The 25,221-nt window shown below is 39.1% G+C and overlaps 1 protein-coding gene across 1 annotated transcript in view; it reads right to left on the reverse strand.

The window, feature by feature from the left end:
* Positions 1-25,221, reverse strand: part of kcnq1.2 (potassium voltage-gated channel, KQT-like subfamily, member 1.2) — a 157,568-nt gene that overhangs the window by 49,994 nt on the left and 82,353 nt on the right. Inside the window, exons 15-18 of the mRNA XM_036576391.1 lie at positions 17,118-17,193; positions 16,666-16,760; positions 16,497-16,537; positions 16,113-16,174 (exon numbers count right to left, since the gene is read on the reverse strand). Of these exons, the coding sequence (XP_036432284.1) occupies positions 16,113-16,174; positions 16,497-16,537; positions 16,666-16,760; positions 17,118-17,193 (274 nt within the window). The remainder of the gene's footprint in view (positions 1-16,112; positions 16,175-16,496; positions 16,538-16,665; positions 16,761-17,117; positions 17,194-25,221) is intronic.

Below are 25,221 nucleotides of genomic sequence, written 5' to 3' on the forward strand. Positions count from 1 at the left end.
CGTTTTTGAAAAGGGCTCTATATAGCACCAAAAAGGGTTCTGCTATTGTTACAAGCTCATCATCATAACAATAGAATGCCCCTTTTTGGTGCGATATAGAACACTTTACCTAAAGGTTCTATTTAGAAGGGTTCTATAGAGAACCCTTGAAGAACCATCTTTTTTATGAGTGTAATAGTCACAGTTCACAATTGAATTTTCATATAGAGACTGTATACTGAGTGTTAACAGTGTTCACTTAGTACATCATCCTTTATACTCTTTTCCAAGATATGGGCACTTTAAAGAAAGGATGAACTGCATCTTAGCATGGAAAGTTAATAAACTGACACAACAGACACAAGACTGAAATGATCTAACAAGACACCAACTTTCCTGCCCTTACCTCTCCATTAGGAGTGTGTGTATGTGCGTGAGAGAGAGAGAGAGAGAGAGAGGAGAGAGAGAGAGAGAGAGAGAGAGAGAATGTGTGTGCGTGTATGTACATTCAGTGCCAAACCACTACCCCCTCATTACTCTGCTTCTGTTCCTCCATAGTGGCTCCACTGAGGCTAAGGCAGCACCCCCCTTCCACACAAACACACACACACACACACACACACACACACACACACACACACACACACACACACACACAGCCTCACCCTCACCCTACTCACTCTCAGTGAAACGAGCACCAACCCTGCCATTAGGGAACCCTGTTACCAAACCGGCACGGGTCACAAAGTCTGGAGTCTTTCACTGCGTCATCACATTCCCCCCACACTAGAGTCCCCTCACTGCCACAGCACTCTACGACTCACGCATGTCATCAGTTTTTCTGATGCTTGATTGCCTGCTACAGCCTTATTTTTAATGGGTGGATATGAAAGGGACACAAAGTACAGCGGTACAGGAATGACACAAATAGGGCTGAGCCAAGCAGCATTTTACAGACCTCTAATACTCGTTGATATTTATAAATAAGCACTCGGATACTCAATCTCAAAATCACCCTTTAGTCATATTTTTACTCATCCGCCTGGCAGAACAGACGCACTTTCATTTTAATCAGTGTTTCTGTCCACATTGGCTGCCCTAGACAAGCGTATTACGCTCATCAAAACACAAGCCCTTCCAACCAGTTTTTCTTCTTTTTTTCTCTTTGCATGTGAGCGAACTCCACAGAGATCCAGTCAAATCACACAGTCCCAATTTCTATAGTGTTCTAAACTATAGCTCACATAATAATTTACTAAAAGTTGATGTTTTTGTTGGTGTGATTTATGCAGATCAGCTTCTGTGCTCTACTAACAGTGTGTGGAGGAGACTATTCTCTGATACAGCAGTAAAAACTTGTGACTGATATAGTATAATAAACAGATCTTCTGTTTGGGCTGTCAAGTTTTAAACCCTCTAAAAACTGTTTAATTAGAAAAGAAATGAAGTAAAAAGAGTCACTGCCATCTGAAGCAGCTATTTGACAGAACTGAGTCAGAAAAGGGTGCAGGCTGGATGGATGGTGGTTCTCAGAAAAGAAGCACTAAAAATATGTTTCTTCCAGGGGTTCCTTTTGAAAAGAGTTCTATACAGGCGTAAAAAGGGTTTCTCTACTGTTACAAGCACATTCCCCATCAATCTGAAGAACCATTTCACCATGCGAAGAACACTTTAAGCATGCAAATGAGTGTTTGCATGCAGTAAGTGTTCATGGTTTTATATAGAACCAGAGTCTTTATTAAAGAACCCTTGAAGAACCATCTTTTTTAAGAGTGTACTTATATAGTTGAGATGATTCAGGGGTTCTGCTATTGTTACAAGCTCAACATCATAACAATAGAAGGACCCCTTTTGGTGCTATATAGAACCCTTTTCAAAAAGGTTCTATATAGAAGGGTTCTATAGAGAACTTTTGAAGAAGGATATTTTTTTAAGAGTGTAATAATCACAGTTCACAATTGAATTTTCATATAGAGACTCTAAGAACTGGAGAGTGGTGAGCGGTACATTTTGAAACTTTAACAGTGTTTACATAGTACATTGTCCTTTTTTAAAGAGTGTACTTATATAATTGATTCATCACTTGTCATGTCTCTATGTTATACCAACCTCTTCTCACATATTTTACACTCAGCATTTTTTTTTCATCTGATAACCTTTTCATCTGATAAAGTGCTCCCACCCGTGACGTTTTTGAGGCTTTTTTGCTCTTTTAGCTTTAGAAGTCATTTGGAAAGCAGTGAGTTTGTTGCTTTCTTAGGTGATGTGGATGCTTGGAATGAATTCACAATGCATTCAACTAAACCAACCATAACATAAACAAACTTATTATTTTAAAAAACTAGCATTCAGCTGCAAAACTATACAACAATGCAATATGTTGAAACTATTTTAGAATATATTCTATTTACATATTACAACACATTCCATATTCATATGGTGAGAAGTGATACAGATTACTCTTTGACACAGAGCAGTGATTTTCATTCATCACAGCAGCCTAGTAGAGAAAACACAGGGGTCATGTGACTCAGGCAACTACGCACATATACACAGTGACAGGATTCTTCAGCTCCACTCTGCTTCAAGTAAACAAAAACACTTCCCTCCCTTGCTCGCTGGCTGGCTGGGTATGGCTGCAGCCTGTCTGACGGATGGATCACGTGAGAGAGCGAGAGAAAAACACACAGTGTGTTATTGTAGTAGTGGCTGGCAGCGTATCATTTGGAGGGTGGAGTGCTGATCAGGTTTCCCCCCGGGTTCACGATCGTGCTAAAGAAAGAAAAGAGGCCCAGCAATGTGAACGGTGCTGCTGCCGAGTAATGCAGGCTAACACAAGTGGTGGTTAACCACAGAGAGCCGATACACACACACGCACACACATACACACACACATACAAAAGAGCTAGACAAAAGCAGCAATCTGTGTCGGTGTGTGCACTCTGGTGGAAAGCATACAGCATTAAAAGAAACATCCAGAGTGCATTTTCAGAATTCAATACTGCATTCCGTCAAAGGTGATTCCCACTGGTTATAACATTTCTCAAGGGTGGCATCTCATAAATAAAAGTCAGTTTATTTCTTTGATTCCTTAACCTCCTAACCATCACAGGTCAAATGAACTTAACCAGAACCAACTCTATGCTTTAATTCTACTGTGATCTATGTGCTCAAACAATATACATTCAAAAGAGCTAAAACACAGCTTTCTGTCTCTGGACACCATGTTACGATCCAACTATTATAGAGAAAATCTTTATTATAAAACTGATAGTGCTGGTCCTAAAATCTGATTAGATGAGCCATGTTCGATGTCGCTGTTAAATCCATGATATACACACACTTATGACCATGTTGCAACAACTGAACTGTGTATTACTGCGCCACGGCACGAAAAAATCCTTGTGCTGTTAATGGAATAATCTTTGACTCTCTCGATGCTCACATGGAGCACCGAATGTACTGATGAAGTAAGAACCCGTTTTTTGTTTATACTCTGGGGCTAGCAACTTATGTTCTTAACTAGAACTAGGCTGATCAACTAGCTAACGGGCTAAAAGATAGTTAACAGGCTAAATAACTTTATCATTAATACCACAGCCTTGAATTAAAGTACTTATAGTATGATTAAGTGTTAAACAGCAGTATAAAAGTCTAAATATATCACTTGAATGGATTACACATTTCAAATGTCTGTGTTTCAAACAGAAGTAGGTTCAAACCCAGGCTGAAGCCCAAATGGTGTGCTAGCTATGAAAGTTTAGAAATTCTAGCCTCTACAGCCAAAGAGTGCATCATTTATGTATGGAGTGTGGATGTGGCTAAGTGAACAAATGACTGTTTCTTCAGTGCAGAATCCAGTATTTAAATTCCTACATAGTAGGAATAGAATTTCAAATGTAATAGAGACATTTGAAATTCATCCCCAGCACGAGAAGAGCTCCAATCCAGCGCCGTGGTAATTTGATGACCAAAAAGTACTTACAAAGCATAGGTTTTTGCATCAAACAGTGCTGTTTTATCATGAGTTCACTGTTATACAACAAAAAGTAAAAAAAATCATGAAATGACCGCAATATACAGCGATGAGCGATCGAACGCTTTATTAATTTTCTTGCGTAAGTGATGTTTTTCTTAGTAAAGGAACCCTCCACACAGGACAGAAAAATAAAAAAGATCTTCTTAATATCTCTGCAGTTTCTCCTAGATCACAATAAGATCAGATGGAAAGATAAATGAGGCTTTTTCTGAACTGCTGCTCAGATTTTTCTCCTGAGCAAGAGTTCAGTAATCATACACGCGTCTCCTCTTTAGTTTCAGCAGAGATCTCAGTGAAGTCACACACTGTGCTCAGATTTTCTGAAATAATAACACTTGTGTTTATCTGCCACTAAACTCTCATCTCTCCTTTATCTCTTCCGTAGTTCATGTCTCAGTTTTGTCTAATGCTATTTCTCCTAAAGAGTTGTCGGAGCATCACCATTAAGGCTTTTGAGCCTTTAAAGAGCAACATTTGAGCAAAAAAATTCCTCTGGTACATGCATTCTTAGCTTTAAACTACAGTTTTATTATTCAGTCATTATTCTCTTTACTCAGTAACTATTAATCATTTAGTAACTCTAAGAAACTAAACTACATTGTACCTACACTCATCGGCTATTTTACCATAAACACCTATATACAGACAGTTGACAAATTAAACAAAAACCAAAACCTGAAAAATGAGTGGAGACATACAAAGAGTATAGATGCTCCCAGACAGGTGTACTGAATGTTCAAATAATCAATTACAAAACATCCTACTATGCTCTGTGGCATATATAAAAATGCTGAGCAGTGAACCTTGGCTCATGATGGCAAGAGAAAAAGATCACTTTGAAAGAGGGTTCATCAAGAGGGCACGGGTGGCAGGAGATTCAGTCACAAAGGATAGTGTTTCAAAAGGAACCGTAACTAAAGAGACATCTGCATTTAGATCTGTGGGAAATATATCAATAAATAGGGCTGGAAATTGTTGCACTTTCAATCATTGTGATGCTCATACATTAGTGCGATACTGTGGCTCTGCCACTGCAGCTTTTGTGCATGCAAAAAGGGCCATGAGCAGTGGCTCACGGGAGGTGTGCACCATCAATAAAACAGACTATTATTGTTGCTTATGTTGTTTGAGATACATTTATCTGTTTACTGTGTGTTTATGTGCTCGGTAGTGGGTTTAGTTAGCCTGTCTACAGTAAATTGGAATTTTATAGATGTACAAGACCTTCTCAGCTATTTCAAGTGCAAGGAGGTGAACTTTCTGTCCTGTGACATTTACTAAAGAGCATTTCCAAGCAGAAATTATGGTCTCAACTGACTCTTCTGATCAGTGCCACAATATGTAAAGAAAAACAAAAAGCAACTGTGCCTCAGCTGACTGAGAATGGCAATGCAGGACAAGATCAGGCTGTTAGAAAGAACAGTCTGTCCACGACTACAGGGGGACTACTAGAGGGATATTATAGAAGGCTGGCAGTGGATAAAACCCTCATTGCAAAAATAAATGGACATTTGAAAGTTGAGTGGTATACAAACCATCAGCACTGGCCTACAGGGATGTGGAGAACAGTGATATGGTCTGATGAGTCATCCTTCACTATACTCTTAACAAGTGGGTGAGTGCATGCATGGCGTACACCAAGACAACAGTACAGGCCTGAATACTTCACACCTACAGCGAGGAGGCCTGGTGGCTCTGCTGTGCAGTGGGCCATTTGTCTTGCACAATTTAGGTCCGCTTGCCACCTTAGAGGGTCACTGCAAATCAATACAACTCCTAATAGGAGTGGTCTCTTCTAGGATGACAACGCTCCTATATGCTAAATGTCACTGAATGGTGTGATGAGTATGAATGATGTAAATCCTATGCTATGGCCTTTGCAATCTGCAGATCTCGACCCAATGGAACATGTATTGGAGATTTTAGACCAGCACTCTCCTCTACCATCATCAAAACACCAAGTGAGGCAATATATTTTGGAAGAATGGTGTTCCATCCCTCCAGTGCAGTTTCAGAGACTTGTGGAATCTGGGCCAAGGCACACTGAAGCTGTTCTGGCAGCTTGTTGTAGCCCAACACCCTACTAAAACACTGGTTTTCCTTTAAGGTGTCACCCATCTGTAGGCGCATTTCGTAAGTTGATAACTACTGACCGTAACCCATCTATTGCTGCACCATTTATCAGCCCCCCTCTAGCCTGTCCGTAGGTCCACCGCATGACCACCACTGACCTAGTATTATTTGAGTGGTGAACCATTCTCAGCTCTTCAGTTATGCAACACGGTATAGGCATGATAGTGTGTATTGTGGGTTGTATGACTGTAATAGGCACAGAAAAAGGGATTAAAGGTTAGTATTCTAAATGATCTAAATGTAAGGGAGGTTGCAGATCAGTGTATCCAGCTCAGTCCCTCATCTTAACATGCCATGTTGTCAGGCCCAAACAAAAGCTGGAGGAGAATAGGAAGTGACATAAACACACTCCCACTCACTCAAGCTGTTTACATGTGTTAAAGGTCATTTTTGTGACAGGGATATTTAGGTGTTCCACTGCGCTGAGTTTGAGTGAGTGGCGTCGCTCAGTTTATGGCACTGCCTCGTGCTGCAGACTGACTTAATGGGGCTGAAAAGAATGGCGGCACTACGACTACTTACTACTCATCATAAAACAGAGAAAGAGAGAGAGAGAGCGTAAGAGAGAGAGAGAGAGAAGAAAAAGAAAAGAAAATGTTATGGGACCAATAAAACCAGGCACTTATTTCATTTTAAAACATACTGACCTGTTTATAACCTTTTAAAGTATGTTACCTTGTCTCAGTGGGACAGAGTGCAAATGAGTAGTGGGCAAAGAGAGACAGCATGTGTAAAAATATGAACCTGAGGCCTGCCAAATGTGGAAAATTAAAAAGGAAATGGACTGGAGCACACATATTTACAGAGTTTACCATTTACACCCACTTCAAGCTGACTGTAAGAGGCACTCAAATAGTATTTGCATTGCTGTGTTTTGGTTGTGTATACTGGAAATTTGGAATAGCTGGGGAAAAGACTTGACAATTGTGGTGACTTTACAATAATAACCTTAAACCACTTGTTTTTACACAGTGTAGTTCAGCTCAGTTTAAGTGCTTGCCCTTGCCCTTTGAAGGAAATCCACATTCAACACTAAAACATTTTTGATTTTTACTCACTAAATGTTGGCCATTTGATGAAACCTCTGCCACTGAAAAATATGATCAAAGGATGACTAGTTAAAATACACTTATTTCCTATTCTAACTGTTGAAGGTACAAGCAAGGGTTCTCTGTAATGATGCCACAGAACCCATGTGTCAAACACAAGGCCCGCGGGCCAGATCAGGCCCATGACGCAATCCTATCCGGCCCGCAAAAGTATTTTAATTTTCTATTAATATTAGCCTGCTTCACAACACGCTACACTACAGTCCCCAGCATGCACTGCAACACAACATGCGCTGTGCCTCTTCTCCTCAAACAACAATCTATAGGACAGCAGTTACACCTCAATTCTATACTATTTCACACCAGTGATACTGCCACAATGATATTATTACGTTTCAGCTACAGTTAAACCGACATAAATGCTTAACATTAGCTCAGCAGCTAAGAAATTGGGCCCAAAAAATCAATGAACTTGCAGCAAAGAAAAGATGCCAGGCATTTAGTTCAAGCAAATAGGTGGGTTTAAAAGACCGACATCCTGAGGATGTTTAAATTTTGAATATTTCAAGTATTCATGTAATATTTCAAGGTCTACTACAAGTTCCTATCTTTTATTGTTGACAATTTGATGTATTTTGAAAAAAACAATGGTCAGTTTGGGTTATAGCAAAATGTTAACTAAAAATTAAATAAAAACATCGGTGTTCTCTGGCCCACAGATTCCTTGAGATTTTTTAAAATGGCCCTTTTAGTGAGTTTGACACCCCTGCCATAGAAAAGGACCAATTGTGGTTCCACCTTTTTAATAAATGGTTATTTAAAGCTGCACTATGTAAGTTGTAGGGATTTGGAGACCTGTTTGATGGAAATCCAAACGTTGATTGTGATTTGGGCCCCTTGCCTGAGTGGACCCCTGCTGAAAATACATATAAAAACCAATATGTGTTTCTGTTGGTTCCTGATGATTTTGTAATGCATTTTGGCTGTTTAATGGGTTGATATCACAATGTAAAGGATCCTAATAGTTCAAGAGGTGACTAATGGCTGATTCTGAATGCATCTGATGGTTTCCTAATGGGATCTAAAGGTGTTCTACAGGAAACTAGTGGTTTCTATTGGAAATCATTGAGCCAATTCTCATTAAAAAGCAAAACCACTAGGTTCAATCCAGATGGTCTTTTCAGCAAGGATGAATCCGATTATGAGCATAATTCAAAGAGAACTTGGTCAAAACTTGGTGAAGGACGTGTCTTTCAGTAGTGAATTATCAACTATTGTCCTCATATCGTCACCAGCATAATATTGATTTGAAACATTGACATCGAGTCAGACCTATTTTTGAGCCTGTGCTTGTGACATTAATATGTAAAGATGTATATCATGGGTCGAAAAATGACATCCAATCTGACATCTCTGACTTTTAGACAATTATTTCAAACTTTACAGGATAACAGCAGCTCACACACACCATATTTTAATGCTTTTTTTGTCCTGACTCCTGAACAACAAAAACTATTATTCTGCAGCTTTAAAGAACCATCTGTGTAAATTAAACTGTAATTTTGGTGATTGGTTCTACACCAATCAAAGGTTTTTGAGTGAACCATACATCTTAGCCAAGAACCATTTAGGAACCTGCAGATCAGAGTGTTGATTAGATCTGGTTCCTGTACAGATCATTCTAAAAAAGGATTGGCTGTGTGCAGCCAGATATCCATTGAACTAAAGTGAAAGTCCTGGGATCTGCCACTAGCCCAGACATGCCCTGTGGTCTGCAGGGTGAGTGAGGAGTATAGTGGACTGCAGACTGCCGTGCCAAGTTTCCTCCCTTTGTTTCGCCTGAGAATTGAGTCTGAATCTAACCGCAGGAAAACACATTTACCAAAAAAAAAACCTACTTTAGAGAATTAATCAGTTAATCACCTTACATGGTAAAACTATCAGTGTCATATCAGATCATACAGCCTTTGATTTACTTCAACATATCTGTGCAGGGGTTCATTTTAAACATGTTTCTATTTTTACTGTGTTCACAGTGCAAAGCCACCACACTGGATGCCGCAGAGCACTGCTGCCAACAGCCACTACTGAGCCCAGGAGACCACTGAAGCCCTCACAGCCTTTATCCCAGCATTATTTATATGGAACACTGCATGTGTGCACTGGGAGTGCTGTTAACTCTAAGGCTCGCAACAGTGTGAAGAAATTTACACTGCCCTCAGGAACGGCTTTAAATGACCCATGTTCTTATTATTGCACATGCCAAGTATGCAAAATACAACCCCTATTAACAGGAAGAGTGCAGAAATTCACTTACATACAGATACATATGTTGCTCTAACCCACTCAGACATGCTTATACCTGCCCCTCACCTCTGGACACACTTTGGGCCAGGGCTGTACCATACCCTGCAGAGACACCCACCTTTAACCACTAATCTTTCTGACCACACCTGTCTGCACAGTCTCTAATGTCTGTCTAGACTTCAGTGCTTTCTCACAGGTGTGGAGAGCAGGGCTCTGAAGGCCAGTGGAGCTGCTCTGTGCTTCAGATGAGGATGTGTATAACGGCAGTGTGGATTTAAAATCCACTACAGTTACACACATTAAAAAAGTAACACACTACTTTTACTTCATTCAGATGTGTACACTATTTCAACTAATGGAGTTATTAAATAATTGAAGTTTGAGGGGGCTTAAAGCTCCTTAAAGCTTAGTTTTTAATACAATCCTGTAATCACTGTCTTTGTCACTCTCTGTCAGAACAGAATGTCAACACAGGTATTCCTGGGAAGGAGCTAATCTGATTAACTTCAGAGCATGAAGTACTAGCAACACTAATGTCAATGTGTTACTGAGATTAAAAAAATAAATGCAATTCTTGGGTAAACCAAACACACAAAAAATAGGCCTACACTTCCTATACCGCATCTCTATAAAGCTGACAAGTTCAGTCTTGTTTGTGTCATCTAGGTTCAGCCTGTAATAAGCCTGAGGCATAAGCTGAGTGTGTTTGTTGCATCTCCAATGAGATGGGATGGACTAGCCAGACAACTTCTATTCGCTGCATAGAAGACCTGGTCATCTTTCAAGCTAACGCTAGTTAACGCTTCAGTCATCAGTCAGCTTAATCAACCTTTACTGTCTAGTCAGCGTGCCGAGCTCTAGACGGGAGTACAAGACGCAACTTCACAAAAGGCAATCTATCTTCATGAAGAGTTAAGCAGTCAGAGTCTTGGCTCTGTCGTTGCGAGGGAGAGGAGAAAGACACCTTCATCGGGGTACGTGTCTTTGTCCAGGCAGAAAGAAACATTTGTTAGCGTATGTGTCTCTGTCCAAGTAGAATAAATCACTGTCTGACTCAGACATATTAACAGAGTATTACTCACCATCCCACCATTCAGACAAACACCTCAAAACATTCACCACTGCAAAAGACGAATGGTTTCGTGCTAATGGCAAGAAATAAAAGAGAGATAGACAAAATGAAAGGGAGGGAGAGACAGAGAAAGAGACAGAGAAGAGAGAGAGAGAAAGAGAGAGAGAGAGAGACTGGTGTTATAGTATTAATCATCTCTTGGTGAACTTCTAGGGGAATTTCTGTGCCAAGTAAAAGTAAAGTTTCTTTTTTTGATGTCTAAGAGTTTCCATGTTTCATTTATCAGAGACACACTGCATAACACATATAAGTAGTAAGTCTTTACTACTTACACTGAACCTTCAGAACAAGTTTTACATTCAAGATTAGCGCCTCCAGTGTAAGCTATATACGCCATAAGCAGTCGTATACATTGCTGCAGAGTTCTTATTTGAGAAATGCTTTAATCAGTCTTAGGAGTCCTCCAGACAGTCTGTAAAGCATCTCTCCTTTACACCGCTCCAGCAAAATCAAAACAACCAAACATGTTCAGTCCAGATGTGTGTGTGTATGCGTGTCAGGGTCAGCCGGTTCACACACCTGCTGCCCTGGGGCATGGAGAGAACTATCAAACTATACAGTGGACAAAACTGCACTGGCATGAAAATACCTGCACACCACCACCACCGCCACACTCATCATCATGCACGATGAGCATCTGCTCACTGAGAGATTCAACTGACAATGACCCCCATACCTCAAACTGTGTGATTCAAAGATATTTCTTAAAACTGCTGTTCAAAGATATCAGTAAACCTTTTGCAACACAGAGCTGTTAGTGATTCAAGCAATTCAACTATAACAGCTAGACTTCTGTTTCTGCGAGTGCAGAGTTGCATCCTCAAATTCGATCACCAGTCATGTCACTGATATTTTCACTCTAAATTGTGTGTATATTATTGCTGGATATGACAGGTACTAGGAATAGAGTCTAGTTTTATGAACATACATTTTGATGTGACAACAATGATGTGTTGTACACTGCAAGGTTTGCAGGTGATGCAAAAAATTCTTAAGGCAGCAGCGCAATGCTCTTATTGGGAGTGAAGATTGACATTGGAGTGCTTTATAATGTTGCCCAAAAAGCAGGTCTGGGATGTAACAGACAACAATATTGAGAATACGTATTCAAAATACAGAAATTAAGTTTCTGTATTTAACCCACATTCTCTAAGTCACATTCTGTAAAGGCAGTATAAGATTAAAATGACCTTTTTACATTTTTAGGAGAATATTTTTAGAATATTTTACACCATCAATGCCTGTTTAAAACTTTAAACACTGCAAACCTAAAGCCTGAGTAGACTGATAATTCAGTGCGATGAGTCAGTTATGAATCAAGTCTTTTGAGTCTTCCCAGAAGCATTGGTGTCACACTGAATTTGTGCTTGTGTTTCACGACAAGTTACATACGTCATTAACTGAAAATCTCACAGCTACCCACTTTAGAATCAGATTTGTTTGATTTTGTTACTCGGATATGTTGAATTGTCAGCAACATGTGGCTCCAGAGCGGCTCTTTTACTGCCCTGTTGCTGCTCCATAGCAGAATTAGATTTTTAGCTCTGCTGATTGTTCAAACACAGTTTTAACATTAAATGGTCTTAAACGCTGGAGTTAATGTATAACTGCTAATTAACTGAAGGTTGGCGTGCAAACTGCTGGTCACAGCAACTCAGTCAACAATCTCACCTAGCTAGTAGCTAACGAAAAGGCAAAGAGAAACATTTTAGACGAACATCAATAATTTGGAGATAAATGGACTTATTTGCTTTTACAAGCACTCCAGTTGGTTTCTTGATACGTTTAATCTGCAATGAGAAACTGTCAAACACTAAAAAGTCACAAAGCTGAAGTCAGATTCTAATTTGTCAGCTGGAGAATAAGATGCTGACTTCAGCTTCATGACAAAATCGAACATTGAGAGACATTTACAAGAAACTATTCTACTTTTTCAGAAGACTGTCCTGCTGGAGATGCAGGAAAAGCAGCTACAGCTGAGCTAAAGCTTAAAGCAGAGTAAAGTAAGTCCGCATTTTCATTTATATTATACTTTTTAGCCTATACTAGCTCATTAGCACATACTGAGGCATATTTACAGCCAAGATGTTAAAATGGTCATAAAATGTTGTGGTTTGAGTTTTGTTAAAAGGACAAAACAGCTCTTCTTAACGTTTGGGATTCTGACCCCTGGCTTAGCAGCAGCAGCATTATGGGAGCAGCAATGGACAGAAGCAGGCGATGAGAGTCAGAATAATGTCGAGAATGTTGTAACTTAATTCAAATTAGTGAATTATTCAGAAGAATTGCGTGAAGAAAACTGCCAACCAGTAACAGTGTCAGTTAAATAAAAATAACAACAGCAGAGTGTTTCCCATGTGCCTATTCAATAGTATTCTAAATGCATTCTGAATACATTACTTTCAATGCATTGTAATGGAATATGTTGCTATACACATTTAGGACACTGTATTCAGTATTTAGCCATCACTACTTTAAGTTAAATACTGCCAAGTGGCCCAACACTGCCAAAAAAAGATGCATTTTATGTGCTTCAGCTTGTCTTAGTCCATACCCTCCCTGACTGATAGGGAACGGCCTATTTGGTGGGAAAAATAATAAAACATTCCACCTTTCGAACAGAGAAAGGATGGTTCCTATCTATTTTTATTGCCTCCTTGAACGGTATTAGCAGAAAGCCAACTTTCCTCTTAAACCCGTAAATCATTAGCATGAATTTAGTTCCACTGTACCTCATCCATTTAATAATAACATGAGCTCTGTGAGTATGACACTGCACCTCTAAACACAGGTTTATGCTACTAATCAGGACTGCAGTTATAACATGGCCATGCTAAATGGGCCATAAAAGTGCCCAGTGCCCATTAGATGGAGCTGAGCAGTACAGCTTGTTTGGTTTGTCACTGGTCATTACTCCATGCCTGTTCACACACAGCTGACAGGGCTGGGAAGAGATTACAGTTCAAACTAACAAATATTTCACAGGAAATACGAAGGAATTTCAATCATATATACACACACACAGGCTAGACAGAGTGCACTGGGTCAGGTCTGGGTCATGATGTTCATGGCATTAGCATGGGTGCTTGCTTGGCAGAGTGCCATAATACCAGGGCCTACGAGAAACCCTGCATAGCATAAAGCAGACACGCTGAGCTGCACTGTCTGTGTCTGACTACAGCTGTCTTTTCCCTTTACACTCACCAAAACACACACATTCACAAACATCCCTCTGTGGGAAAGACAGGCCAGTCCTGCTCATTTATCTAAGACGCACAATCATACTGTTAAAGAGAACGTTATCTGTGTTTCTCTGAACTCAGTGCAACCTTTTGTAATTACCACTTTTCAAAAATGCCAATGACAGAGGATGACTGTCATATTTTACTATTAGAAGCTCTTTACACTTACCACACCTTCAGACTGAGAAATAGCTTCTTTCTAAGAGCCATTACTGTACTGATCCAGTCCACCGAGCCGATACACTCACAGCACTGTTTTACTTTCTATATCACAGCATCATTACCTGCTGCACTGACACCAGTGACGAATGAAAACACGATACTTACGGCTGCTACTATCCTGATTGCCGCTGCTGAATACCCATAAACTACTACACACAGTGCACTGGCACTTTTCTATATTACTCACTGAGTAACATCAGTGACATTATTAAAAATATGATGCCCATGGCTGATGCCACCCTGACTGCTGCTACTTATACTGAACACTAACTGTTCAGTATGCAGCTTATATAAATATTGTTACTAATTCGTTGCTTTCTATTTTTTATATTGTTCTATTTACTATTTTATTTTTTTATATTTTGAACATACAAGTAGCATCCAGTGGGGAAGCTGCAATCCAATTCTCATCATACGTTTACAATGTCAATGTACAATCTGTTTTAAAACATGGTAACGTTGACCACTAGTATTCATAATGCAATGTTACACATCATATGTGTGTTTCCTGATGTGCACTAAGAAAGAGACTGTTGAAGCAATATTATTATCTATTCTTGATCACAGTGATGTGATTTACAAATGTGCTTTTGCTAATACTAAACCTTTAGATTCAGTCCTTCACCCATGAATAAGTGGCATAGTCTTTTCTAGCTGTACGTGGGGAAACACACTGGCTTCTGTTTATTTATAAAGCACTCACTGGCCATAAGCCATCATACATCACATCAGTGCTTACAGTAAATAACTGAAATGATCAAACTTGCTCCACTGACTGGATCACCCTTTACTGATCTTTCAGCTACAGTGCAGCAGCGAGCCTGACCTAACTACAGGACACTCTAAAGGTCCACCCTGTGTCACTCAACCATTTTAAACTTTCTATCACTGAACACATTCACTCGTCCTGCAACTGTTTTATTTGATCTTAGTTTTTTTTTGTTTTGGTACAGTTTTTGACTTTTACCGCATTTATTATTTCAATTAATTTTATTATCATATATTCATATTATTTTTGCTTCATCATTTGACCTATTTTAATTATTTTTCCTATTTTATTTAGTTGTATCGATAGATAAATAGATTTGATTGACTTCTTAAGTACAGTCTTTTTTGTACCAGTGAAGTAGAATGTGTAGTATGGACTGACCAGTGTACTGGGACAACAGCTCTGCAGCTGTAACTGTGCAGTCTTCGTAACATTACACATAGTTCTAAGCTAAATTAAAAAGGTTGTGCAGTAGATGACTGGTGAGATCAGCATCCAGGAAGATGAATGACGGTATGTTGTTGACTCCTGTACATCCTTCTTCCGTTACACTTACTTACGCTAATAGCTGTGCCTGCTGACAGTCACTTCCTGGCAGTATGACGTTAATGTCACCACCCAACCAACACCATCGCCCACCCCCAGTAGCAAAGTTGGTAGAAGATAATGACCAGTGGCTCAGTGGCTAATAAGCAGAGGGTTGCTGGTTCTACCTCAGAAGGAGTTTAAAGGATTTCAACATTCTTGCTTTCTGCTGTACACTACTGCTGCGCTCTTAAACAAGGCACTAATCTCTGTAATGATCATTATTTCTGTAATAAAACAGGATGCACTTAATAATTACAAGTGGACTTGGATATAATTGTCTGGCAAAAGACAAAGTAATTTAAGGGAAAAAGGGCAGTTTTTAATCTGCAGCGGAAATAACTGCTCTATCTTCTAAGGAACCCAGGCCTGCAATCTAAAGCATCTCTGGCTTCCTCTACAAAGAAAACAAAACAACAAAAAAACTTGTCATGTCATGCTTGTGGTGCTTTGTGTGGAGATTGCAACATAACGATTACACTGTCCTTTCAGCCTCCTTTGACAGGATCTGACTGAAAGCTGTTGCATGTATGTGACCCTTCTCTGAATTGGCCAGTCAAAATACAGGGTGTGAACGTGAGAGATTCTATCAGAGAGCAGGAGATCCAGCCATCAGAACATCAGCAGCAGCGCGGCCTGCACTATGCAGTCTCACCTTATCCTCCAGTCTGATCAGCCTGGCTCCAACAGTGTAGTACTCCTTGTCTACACCCTTTTCTGCGAAAAGACAAGAATGTTTTGTAAATATGTTGATAAAATTGGTAATCATCTTGAAAATATATTCAACGGAATGTGACTGTTTCCATTCTAAAGCCGTCAATGTACTGATCTGGAATTTCTAGGCCCTCTGTGATAAGATAACATACTATGACTAAGACTATGCATATACAGCAATTTATTCATCTACTAAGTATAGTTGTGCATGCATAATGTGTCGTTTGGAACCCTATTCTGTACATGTATAATAATATGTGATAATACAAATACTCTCAAAACTTTATAAATTCTTTTAAAGCTAACAGACTGAGGAAATGTTTACCTGGCAGAAACATTCCTGGCTTTCCCAACGTGTGATCCAACCTGCAAAAATACAGTAGGACACAATTAAATATACAATGAGCCGTCCAGAATTCCACCAATGGAACACAGTGCAGACAGATGGGAGAAGAGGAAGAGCTACAGCTCTAGGGATGCTGCAGTTGTCTCACCGTCTCTGGAGCTCTTTAATACGGACCATCATGTTGAGGTGGCCCTGGGAATACTGCTCTATCACGTCTCGCACGTCGTACGGCTTCCTTGCTTGCTGTGGAGACCAGAGACAGAAACCATGGATAAAAGCTATTGTCACCAGCACCGAGTGTTTCTGCATCCCCCTGGGCCTCCACTTCCACGCTTTGTTACCATGACACAGAGTTATTCAAGTTACCAAATAACACCAGCCAGCCAGAAAATGCAGCAAATGGTTCAGTAGGTGTTCAGAAACAACAGCTTAAGGGCCTTTGCAAATAAATTACATGGCAAATAAAACTGCAGCATACAAAAATTTCAATCAAAAACTTCTAGTAATGGCTTTAGGGATGTGCAATGTTACTGTAAATGGATATACTGAATTAATAATTTAGTGATTTAAGAATGCAAGATTTAAAGTGTTCAATTTTACCTGAAATTTCCTTCTGGCAACGAAGTACTGCATCCTCCTTATGACTTTGATGGCAGATCTGTGCGCATGGGAGAGCCTAAAGAGAACACACAGATAAACCCACACAGGCTGATTAACAGACTTTGAAAGGGATATCCTACAAAGTACTCCTGCATAGTGTGAACCCAGAAATACCGTCTGTGGAAACACACACAAAAAACTGAAAATCTGCACAGTACACAGATTAAGTAGGTCAATGTCAAGTACCAGGAAAAAAGCCTGTGTGTGTGTTAGATATGGGTTTGTGAGTGCTTGCCAGAAAATGTTTGTTGCTTGGTTGTAAATCAGTGTCATACTTTCAAATCCCACATTCATTTCTAACACTTAATCATTTTAATTTCCTACTCTCCTTTTTAAGTTATGTAAAAGAAGGCATTTGCTTTGTTTCAGGTGGCTTAGAGTAGGTATTACTTTTATCAGTGATGTAGAGCTGTGAGATAGCAGGATTCTCCTCATGTCTGCCCATAAACATCTGACCTCTGGATTTATCTCTGACTTTAAAGTGCTGCTTCAGCCTGGTGCTCTACACACATGAATAGAGAATGCTGAATTGAACCTTTACCAAGAGAAGAGAAGAGAAGAGAAGAGAAGAGAAGAGAAGAGAAGAGAAGAGAAGAGAAGAGAAGAGAAGAGAAGAGAAGAGAAGAGAAGAGAAGAGAAGAGGAATAAATAAAAGGGCACTGAAGAAAGAAAAAAGGAAAATGTTCAAAGGAGGGTGTCACATCCTACTGACAGTGAGCAAACAAAAACATACGTCACAAACGTCTGCCCCTGAGGAATGCTGCCTCGTCTGGTACACACACACACACACACACACACACACACACACACACACACACACATATGCACTCAATGTATTTTCAAAAATCTCCATTCACTTAAACACAAAAGAGCAAGGAGCAGAAACATGAACAGTGCTGTGCAAAAGTCAGAGACTGTTATTCATTTATTTAGTTTCTAGTCATAAAGTAAAAGTTTTCAGCATCAGGTAAAAAAGGAAGACATATATTTGACAGAAAATTACACAGAAAATAAAAATTTCAGTATTTAGTGTGTCTACTCTTTGCCTTTATTACAGCTTCCATTCTTTTCAAGAGACTCACTTTCAGTTTTTCAAGTAAATCTGCAGGGAAAATTTTTCAGTTTTAGAAGTTGGTTGTTTTTTCTGCAAGTAAATCCAATTACATTCAGGATGTTGAGATCTGGACTCTGAGATGGTCAGCACATTTTTCTGAGAACACCAGCAACTTCTTTGTTTGATTTGCACATTTTCTTCTTTTTTGTCTCAGTAGTGGCTTTTTGACAGCTACACATCCTTTCAGTCTCATAGCGCTGAGTTGTTGTTCTGACAGTGGAAGGATGGACAGAAACACCTGTGGATGTTTTCAGATCTAAAGTAAGAGTGGAGCTTGATTTTCTCCTCTTTCTCAAAGATGAAAGCTTTAAGTGCTGTTTATCTGACAGTGATAGTTTTGGTGGTCTACCAGGTCTTGCACGGTTGTTGTTGCAAGGAGTCCCATGTTCTCTGTATCTATTAATTATTTTTTTAACTTCCAGTTTTGGAAAGTCCTGTGTTTTGTTGTTTTGTTCCTTCCTTATACAAGTGTATTATCTTTTATCTAATTTCTTCAGGAATATCTCCTGAAAAATAAAAGAATGAGTGCTTAATGGTTGTTTTGACTGGAAATTAAGTAAATAAAAAGTGATCTCTGACCTGAGATGACACAGTACTGTAGGAAATGCATGTAGTGATAACAAATACAATATTTTTCACAGAACGTAGTTAAAAACAGAAACAAAATCGAGCGAAAACTTTTTTACCCTATTTTTAAAATACGGTCAACTTGTTAATAATAGAAAATAAGATTAGAAAACTAACATTTTCATTTTGGTTCACTCTTTACAGAAACATTAAATTTTATCTGGAACAAAATAATAATGTTAATAATCTGTAAATCTGTTTTGAAGTAAAGTCCTCGTTCTGGAAGCTGAAAGTGACTGTTTTAATTTATGCTCTGAGAAAAAAATTGGTTTTCGGTTTTTGTTTTCATTTCCTGTTAACCGTTTCTAATCTCTGTAGAAGAGAGGCCCCATGTCAGCCCAAAACTAGATAAGCCGTGCTCCGTGTTGTCACTGAGATGTGCTTCATACAGCATAAATCAGCTCCCTCTGCTCAGGCCTTTGTGTGGCTCCAGCGGGAGACTGTGTTGTTTTGACTGCTGCTCTCTCCTCGTCTTCAGCCTGGACCCTCTGTGGCGTCAGCAGCAGAGAGGACGTCTTAATTAGAGCAGAGGACAGAGCAACAAAGCGCCCAGCCGGCTGACACACACAGTAAAGCACACACATCAAAGAGAACGTCATGCACGCTCTGTCCTCCCCTACTCCCTCTCAGCCCCCATTGCCTCTCCCTCTCTCTCTCTCTGTCTCTCTCATGCTCTCTGTCAGTGAGGTACAGTATGTAAGTATGTAAGTGAATGTGTGCATGAAAACATCCGGAGTGGAGCCTTTTCATGTTTGTGTGTGTGTGTGTGTGTGTGTGGGGGGGGGGGGGGGGGGGTGTTCAAGAAAAGGAAAAAAAAAAAACATATTTTCCGAAACCAAAAAACACATGCAGTCAAATCACAAATCTTCAATCTCATGTTAGAACTGCACACTATGTACTGCAAGCTTCCACCAAAGAGGAACAACATGTCTGACAAATGAACATTTGATTCCACACACAAAAACCTCTTGTGAAACACTGATCAGAATCGACTGAATGGACTTACAGGAGAAGGAAAAGGCATTCTTAACTTTAAAGAGGATTTCCACAGATTTTCAGCATAATTCCGTTGCTGAGATCTAAATAAAGCCATTCAGATTGATTTGATGTGAAACAGTGCATTGCAAAGAAACTTACCAACTCTCTGAAACTTACCAGATTAGGTGACACTTTTTTTCAGTGGTCCTTTTTAGATAAAACAAACACTCTCAGTAACATGTCAAAAACATACGAGGGTCAAGATTAGGTTCTGGGATGAGGTTAAGTTTAGGGTTAGAATTTGGGCCACGGTTAGGACTAGGTTTTGGGGTAAGGCTGGGTTAGGGTTAGGTTTTAGGTAAGGTTGGGTTAGGGTTAGGTTTTGGGGTAAGGCTGGGTTAGGGTTAGGTTTTGGGTTAAGGCTGGGTTAGGGTTAGGTTTTGGGGTAAGGCTGGGTTAGGGTTAGGTTTTGGGTAAGGTTGGGTTAGGGTTAGGTTTTGGGTAAGGTTGGGTTAGGGTTAGGTTTTGGGTTGAGGTTAAGGTTAGGATTAGGGCCAGTGTTAGGTTTTGGGTAAGGTTGGATAAGGTTAGGTTTTGTGTAATGGAAGTAACATATTAACAATACGTCTACTTAATGTAAGTAATGAATCAACAGAGCATCTTCAAGATATTTACTTCAGTGTATTCAGATGCTGCACTACTGCTACTTCACTGATATGTTGTTGGTGTGTTACTGATAATCTGTTAAGAGTTTATTAATCATCATCAAGGACCACTCCAAATACAGTGTTACCCAGATTTCTTTACAGTGGTGGTCATAAGAACCAGGGGTCGTGACATCTACCGTGCAGATACAGCCATTTTATTTACTATCTACAACCAGCAGTGAACTCTTCTGAGTTTTATTTGCAATATTAATAATGATAAAATAGCAGTAAAAATATGTTTTCTTTGGGTTCTATTTTGTCCTCACACATACGTTGCCATGAATGGGTTTTAAAAGATATGTTGATGGCCAAAATTTTATGTCAGAACTATCGCAAAACAACATCTCAGTCATCATATTAAGTATCTGTTATCATTTCATGTAATAACTTTCTGTAAGAAGCTTGAGGCATTAACCTCTTCAGACATGTGGTTCCTATTACTACCATTATGAACAACTGTGATCTGGTATGTTTCTCCAGAATGCAGCATTTCACAACAAAGCACTCTGAATGATTTTGTTTACATCGTGACCATTTAATTATTATACTTAATTAGAATACTCTCTGAAATTCCTCTTTAATGGATGTTAATTTAATAAGACATTACCCCAAGTCAGCTGGACCCTTAATATTGGCCCATTCCTAATTAAACGTTCACACAATGTACAGGTTAGCTGTCATTTTTTAAATGGTGTTAAAAAATAGAAACACAGAGGGAGATACAAGGTTTTGACATAACAGTGACTGCTGTGAAAGAGTAAACATCGATGTCTGTTTGCAAAGTACTGCATTTTGAACCTCCATGGTGTGTGTGTGTCATGTGTGTGTGCATTCTGTGTTGTGCGACTCTTACAGCTTGGCATTAAGCATGGACTCCTCTTGACTGGGCACAGCTTAACACCCTCACACAAGCCCCGCATTGTGTTCCTGAGCCTCTCTATGATTTAGAGTGAGAAGGTTGTTGTCTCGTACTGAATGCGAGGCTTAGGACCGCCTGTGTGTGTATGCTGTACTTCACTAAGTCAGCTGGGGAGACCTTTAGAAAGCACACATACACACACACACACATACACTCATGCAAACACACACACAAAGGCAAAAGCTCCCAGCAGGGACTGTGTCTTATTAACTAGCTCCAGGTTATTGCAGACAGAACTCCTGCATTGTCATTGTGGATTCCTCTAGAAATTTCAGAATCAACTCAAGGGGGGTTCTGAAACTCATAGCCAGCTACTGACACTGAATGCAGTATGCAGTTTTCTTTAGTGCAGGTTCCCTTAGCAGAAATCATTTGTCCAGCAGGTAATTAGTGTTAGGCAAGAATGAAGGCACATGTTGCAGCTAGAGATATATAAATCAGCTACATGCAGTGCTCAAAACTAGTCTTGAGGTACTTCTATCATCATGTATTTATTAGAATTATTAATGTAATGGTAATATATTTTGGAAATTTAGCTTCACTATATTCAAAAGCACACCATTCTAGCTGCATTATAACTTATAAATTAATATTTTTGGTCCAGCTGCACAATAGCAAACTAAAAACTGTCACTTAACTTCCCATTTATTTTTAAAAAAATGTTGAGACACTAATCTAAATGCACACACACACGCCATGTTCAATCCAAGTATCTCAGTTATTACTCCTGTAAAGCCACCATCCAACACACCTGACTAAAATGTACTGAAGTGATGGAAAGAGGCCGGATGTGCTCAACACACGCCATGGTTCGGCCATCCAAAAGAGAAAGTCCAGCAAGCCAGGCAGAGCATAACACACTCATGCACTTCATGCCTAGAACACCTCAAGCTGTCATTCAAAAGAAGGACAACGCAACAAAAAATACTGACACATATAAAATACTAAATACTGACTTACATAAAGCAAAGAAATAATAATGTTTGTCCCACTAAAGTTTTAGTATTTTACTCCCTTCTTAAGTTCTCAGTTAATTACCAAGATTATTTTGACTTTCAGTTAGTAAACCTGGTTTTTATTGCTGGTTGTTATTTTCTTGATAAATATCGATGAATAAATGATTACTTTAGCTTGGAAAACAATAAACAAACAAGAAATCATTTATATTCAGAGAATGTCCCAAAGCTAATTTTGAGCGCTGCAAGTGACATCTGTCTTCAACAACCACTCTATCACTGCCATCCCTGATTTACACAACATGCCAAAAGTATACAAGCAGGCAGTATTTGTCTAATGTATGAGAAAATCCAGTAAACTCTATCAAAAAGAGCACCCCGCTGGAGATCCATATTGAGAATTTGGCGATGGCCCCTTTAACTCATTTAGATCTGCTGCCAGAGGAGTTATGGGGTATGTGTGTTCATGTTGGCCACAGTGTATCAAGTGTGTAGAATCTGCATTTTCTGTGTGTTACCATGTTTCTATCACTGTATGATAGATAGATAGGGTTTCTTTTATGGCTGAATGAACTGATTTTTCTAAAAAAAAAAAAAATGCACAAGCTCATTCAGAGCGGAATTCAGATCTGTAAAAGCTTATAATTGCTTTGTTAATTCAGAGCAATAACACACAACACTTGTTCAAAAGGTTTGACATAAACTTAATAAAACCTACAAATTTTCTTTATATAGCAAGTAAAAGGATTAACAGCATTAAGAAATCAAGTGATTAATGATGAAGAGCAGATTAAAAAGCAGAAATAGCCACGTTTTTGCATCAGCCTTGAAAGGTTAAGTGAATGTGCCAACAACCAGTACAACACAACATGTTAATTGACATCTCAGTTAAGAAGTTATTCTTCTAAAATATTCCACAGGCTTTCACTGCTGTACTGTTACCTTTACAGTCCCTTACATTCCCTGATTTCTAATTATTTTCAAACTTCTAATTTAACAACTGAGTCAATCAAGCCTTCAGGATCATCAGAATGGGAATCCAATGTTAGGGTACATCTGAATAGGAGAATTAGGTGAATCACCATGAGAAAGGCAAATGGAGAATTAGTTAGCTGTACAGTACTGCACTTGTACAGTAGATATTTACTCAAACTCATCTGTTCTTTGTCAATAAATATAGAACTGCACATTATCTCTAAAAAAAAGCACGCAGTGTTAATGTTGCTTCCAGACTTTTGGCCTGTTGAGAGCATGTTGGTCTCGCAGAAACAGAATGTGGCTGTGATCAGTTTTTGAGAGAGCAGATTACTGATGTCTATAATGTGCCAATTTCACAAAATCTTGTGCTGGGGTCTGTTTTTCACTCTCTTCCACTTTCTCTTTCATTAAACTCTACTGTCTCGCTCCCTGCTTTTTTTCTGTCTAACCCTTACGTTGGCCCCTGAGCAGCTTCCCTCCCGCCTTTTTTCTCTCTCACTCACACACACTCAGACAGACTCATTTTACTCTTACGCAGACAAAGCTTTCACTCAAATCTAACCAAATTCTGCACTGAAAAACTATTTTGCCCAGTTTACCATCTTAAATCTATTTGATATATATTTCTTATGTTAATATTGTAAGAACTTTATAAGATTATTTAACTTATTTAAGTTATTTTATCTAGTAAAATTCTAGCCTCATTCTATCAGCAGTTAATTTGGCTTTTTAAGTATTATTTCTTGAAATAAGCAAACGTGTCTGTATCATGTTTTGAAACAATCAAAATTAGTAACCATAGAAGAAGACAATTTCTCGAGATAAAATCACATAAACAGGTTAAACATTTAGAAAAAAGTGCAATAATCTTATAATATTTTTACAACAATCTCATAATGAGAAATATTTGATATATTGACTAAATTTGACATTTTTTCACTTGCTAAGAGTTCACTTTTTTGGATTGTAAGCCTAAACTTAGGCCTAACTTCACCCTGTTCCTACAGCTAAGCCTAACCGTTGCTCTGATAGCCAACTGCAACCAAAGAATGTATATTTAGGTTCTGCTGATCAGGTGCACGCTAAAGGCATCAGAGATGTTCCTCAGTTCCGGAGGGGCTGTTGGGTCATTAGGAAATTACTGCCTCATTTTCAAAGGTTGTCTGATGAGCACATTGATCTGTAAGCTTTGTCTATCTAACAGGAAAAGGAAACGGTCTGAGCTCCTCTAAGGCAAAAACAATCATGTAATCAACTTCAAAGCACTTCAAAGAGGCGAGAGGCCCATGAGAGCGTTGGGAGCTCGCAGCCAAAAAGAAGGATGCCACTCAATGAGGTGTAAATTTATTGAGATAAATAACAAAAACAAACTTAATCTGTTCAGCGATAAACAGTGCACACACCCACTGACGACACAAACTAGCCTTTTATCGAAATCAAACTTTTGCCGTGGCCACCTGAGTCCCCTGATCTAAACCCCATAGAAAAATTGTGGGATGAGCTAAAGAGGCGAATGCACAAGAGAGGACCAAGGATCCTGGACGATCTGGAGAGATTCTGTACAGAGGAATGATCTCAAATTCCCTGCTCTGTATTCTCCAACATTATAAGATGTTATAGGAAGAAACTAAATGCTGTTGGCCTGGCAAAGGGAGGCTGTACAAAGCCAAATATTGTGGCACATGTGGTTGCATTAAAAATAATTCTTTCTTGATGAATAAATTTACTTCAATTAAAGGTTGGATTTTTCTCATTTTTTCAGTGA

Source organism: Colossoma macropomum, unplaced genomic scaffold, assembly GCF_904425465.1.
Source record: "Colossoma macropomum unplaced genomic scaffold, Colossoma_macropomum, whole genome shotgun sequence".
Lineage (NCBI taxonomy): Eukaryota > Metazoa > Chordata > Actinopteri > Characiformes > Serrasalmidae > Colossoma > Colossoma macropomum.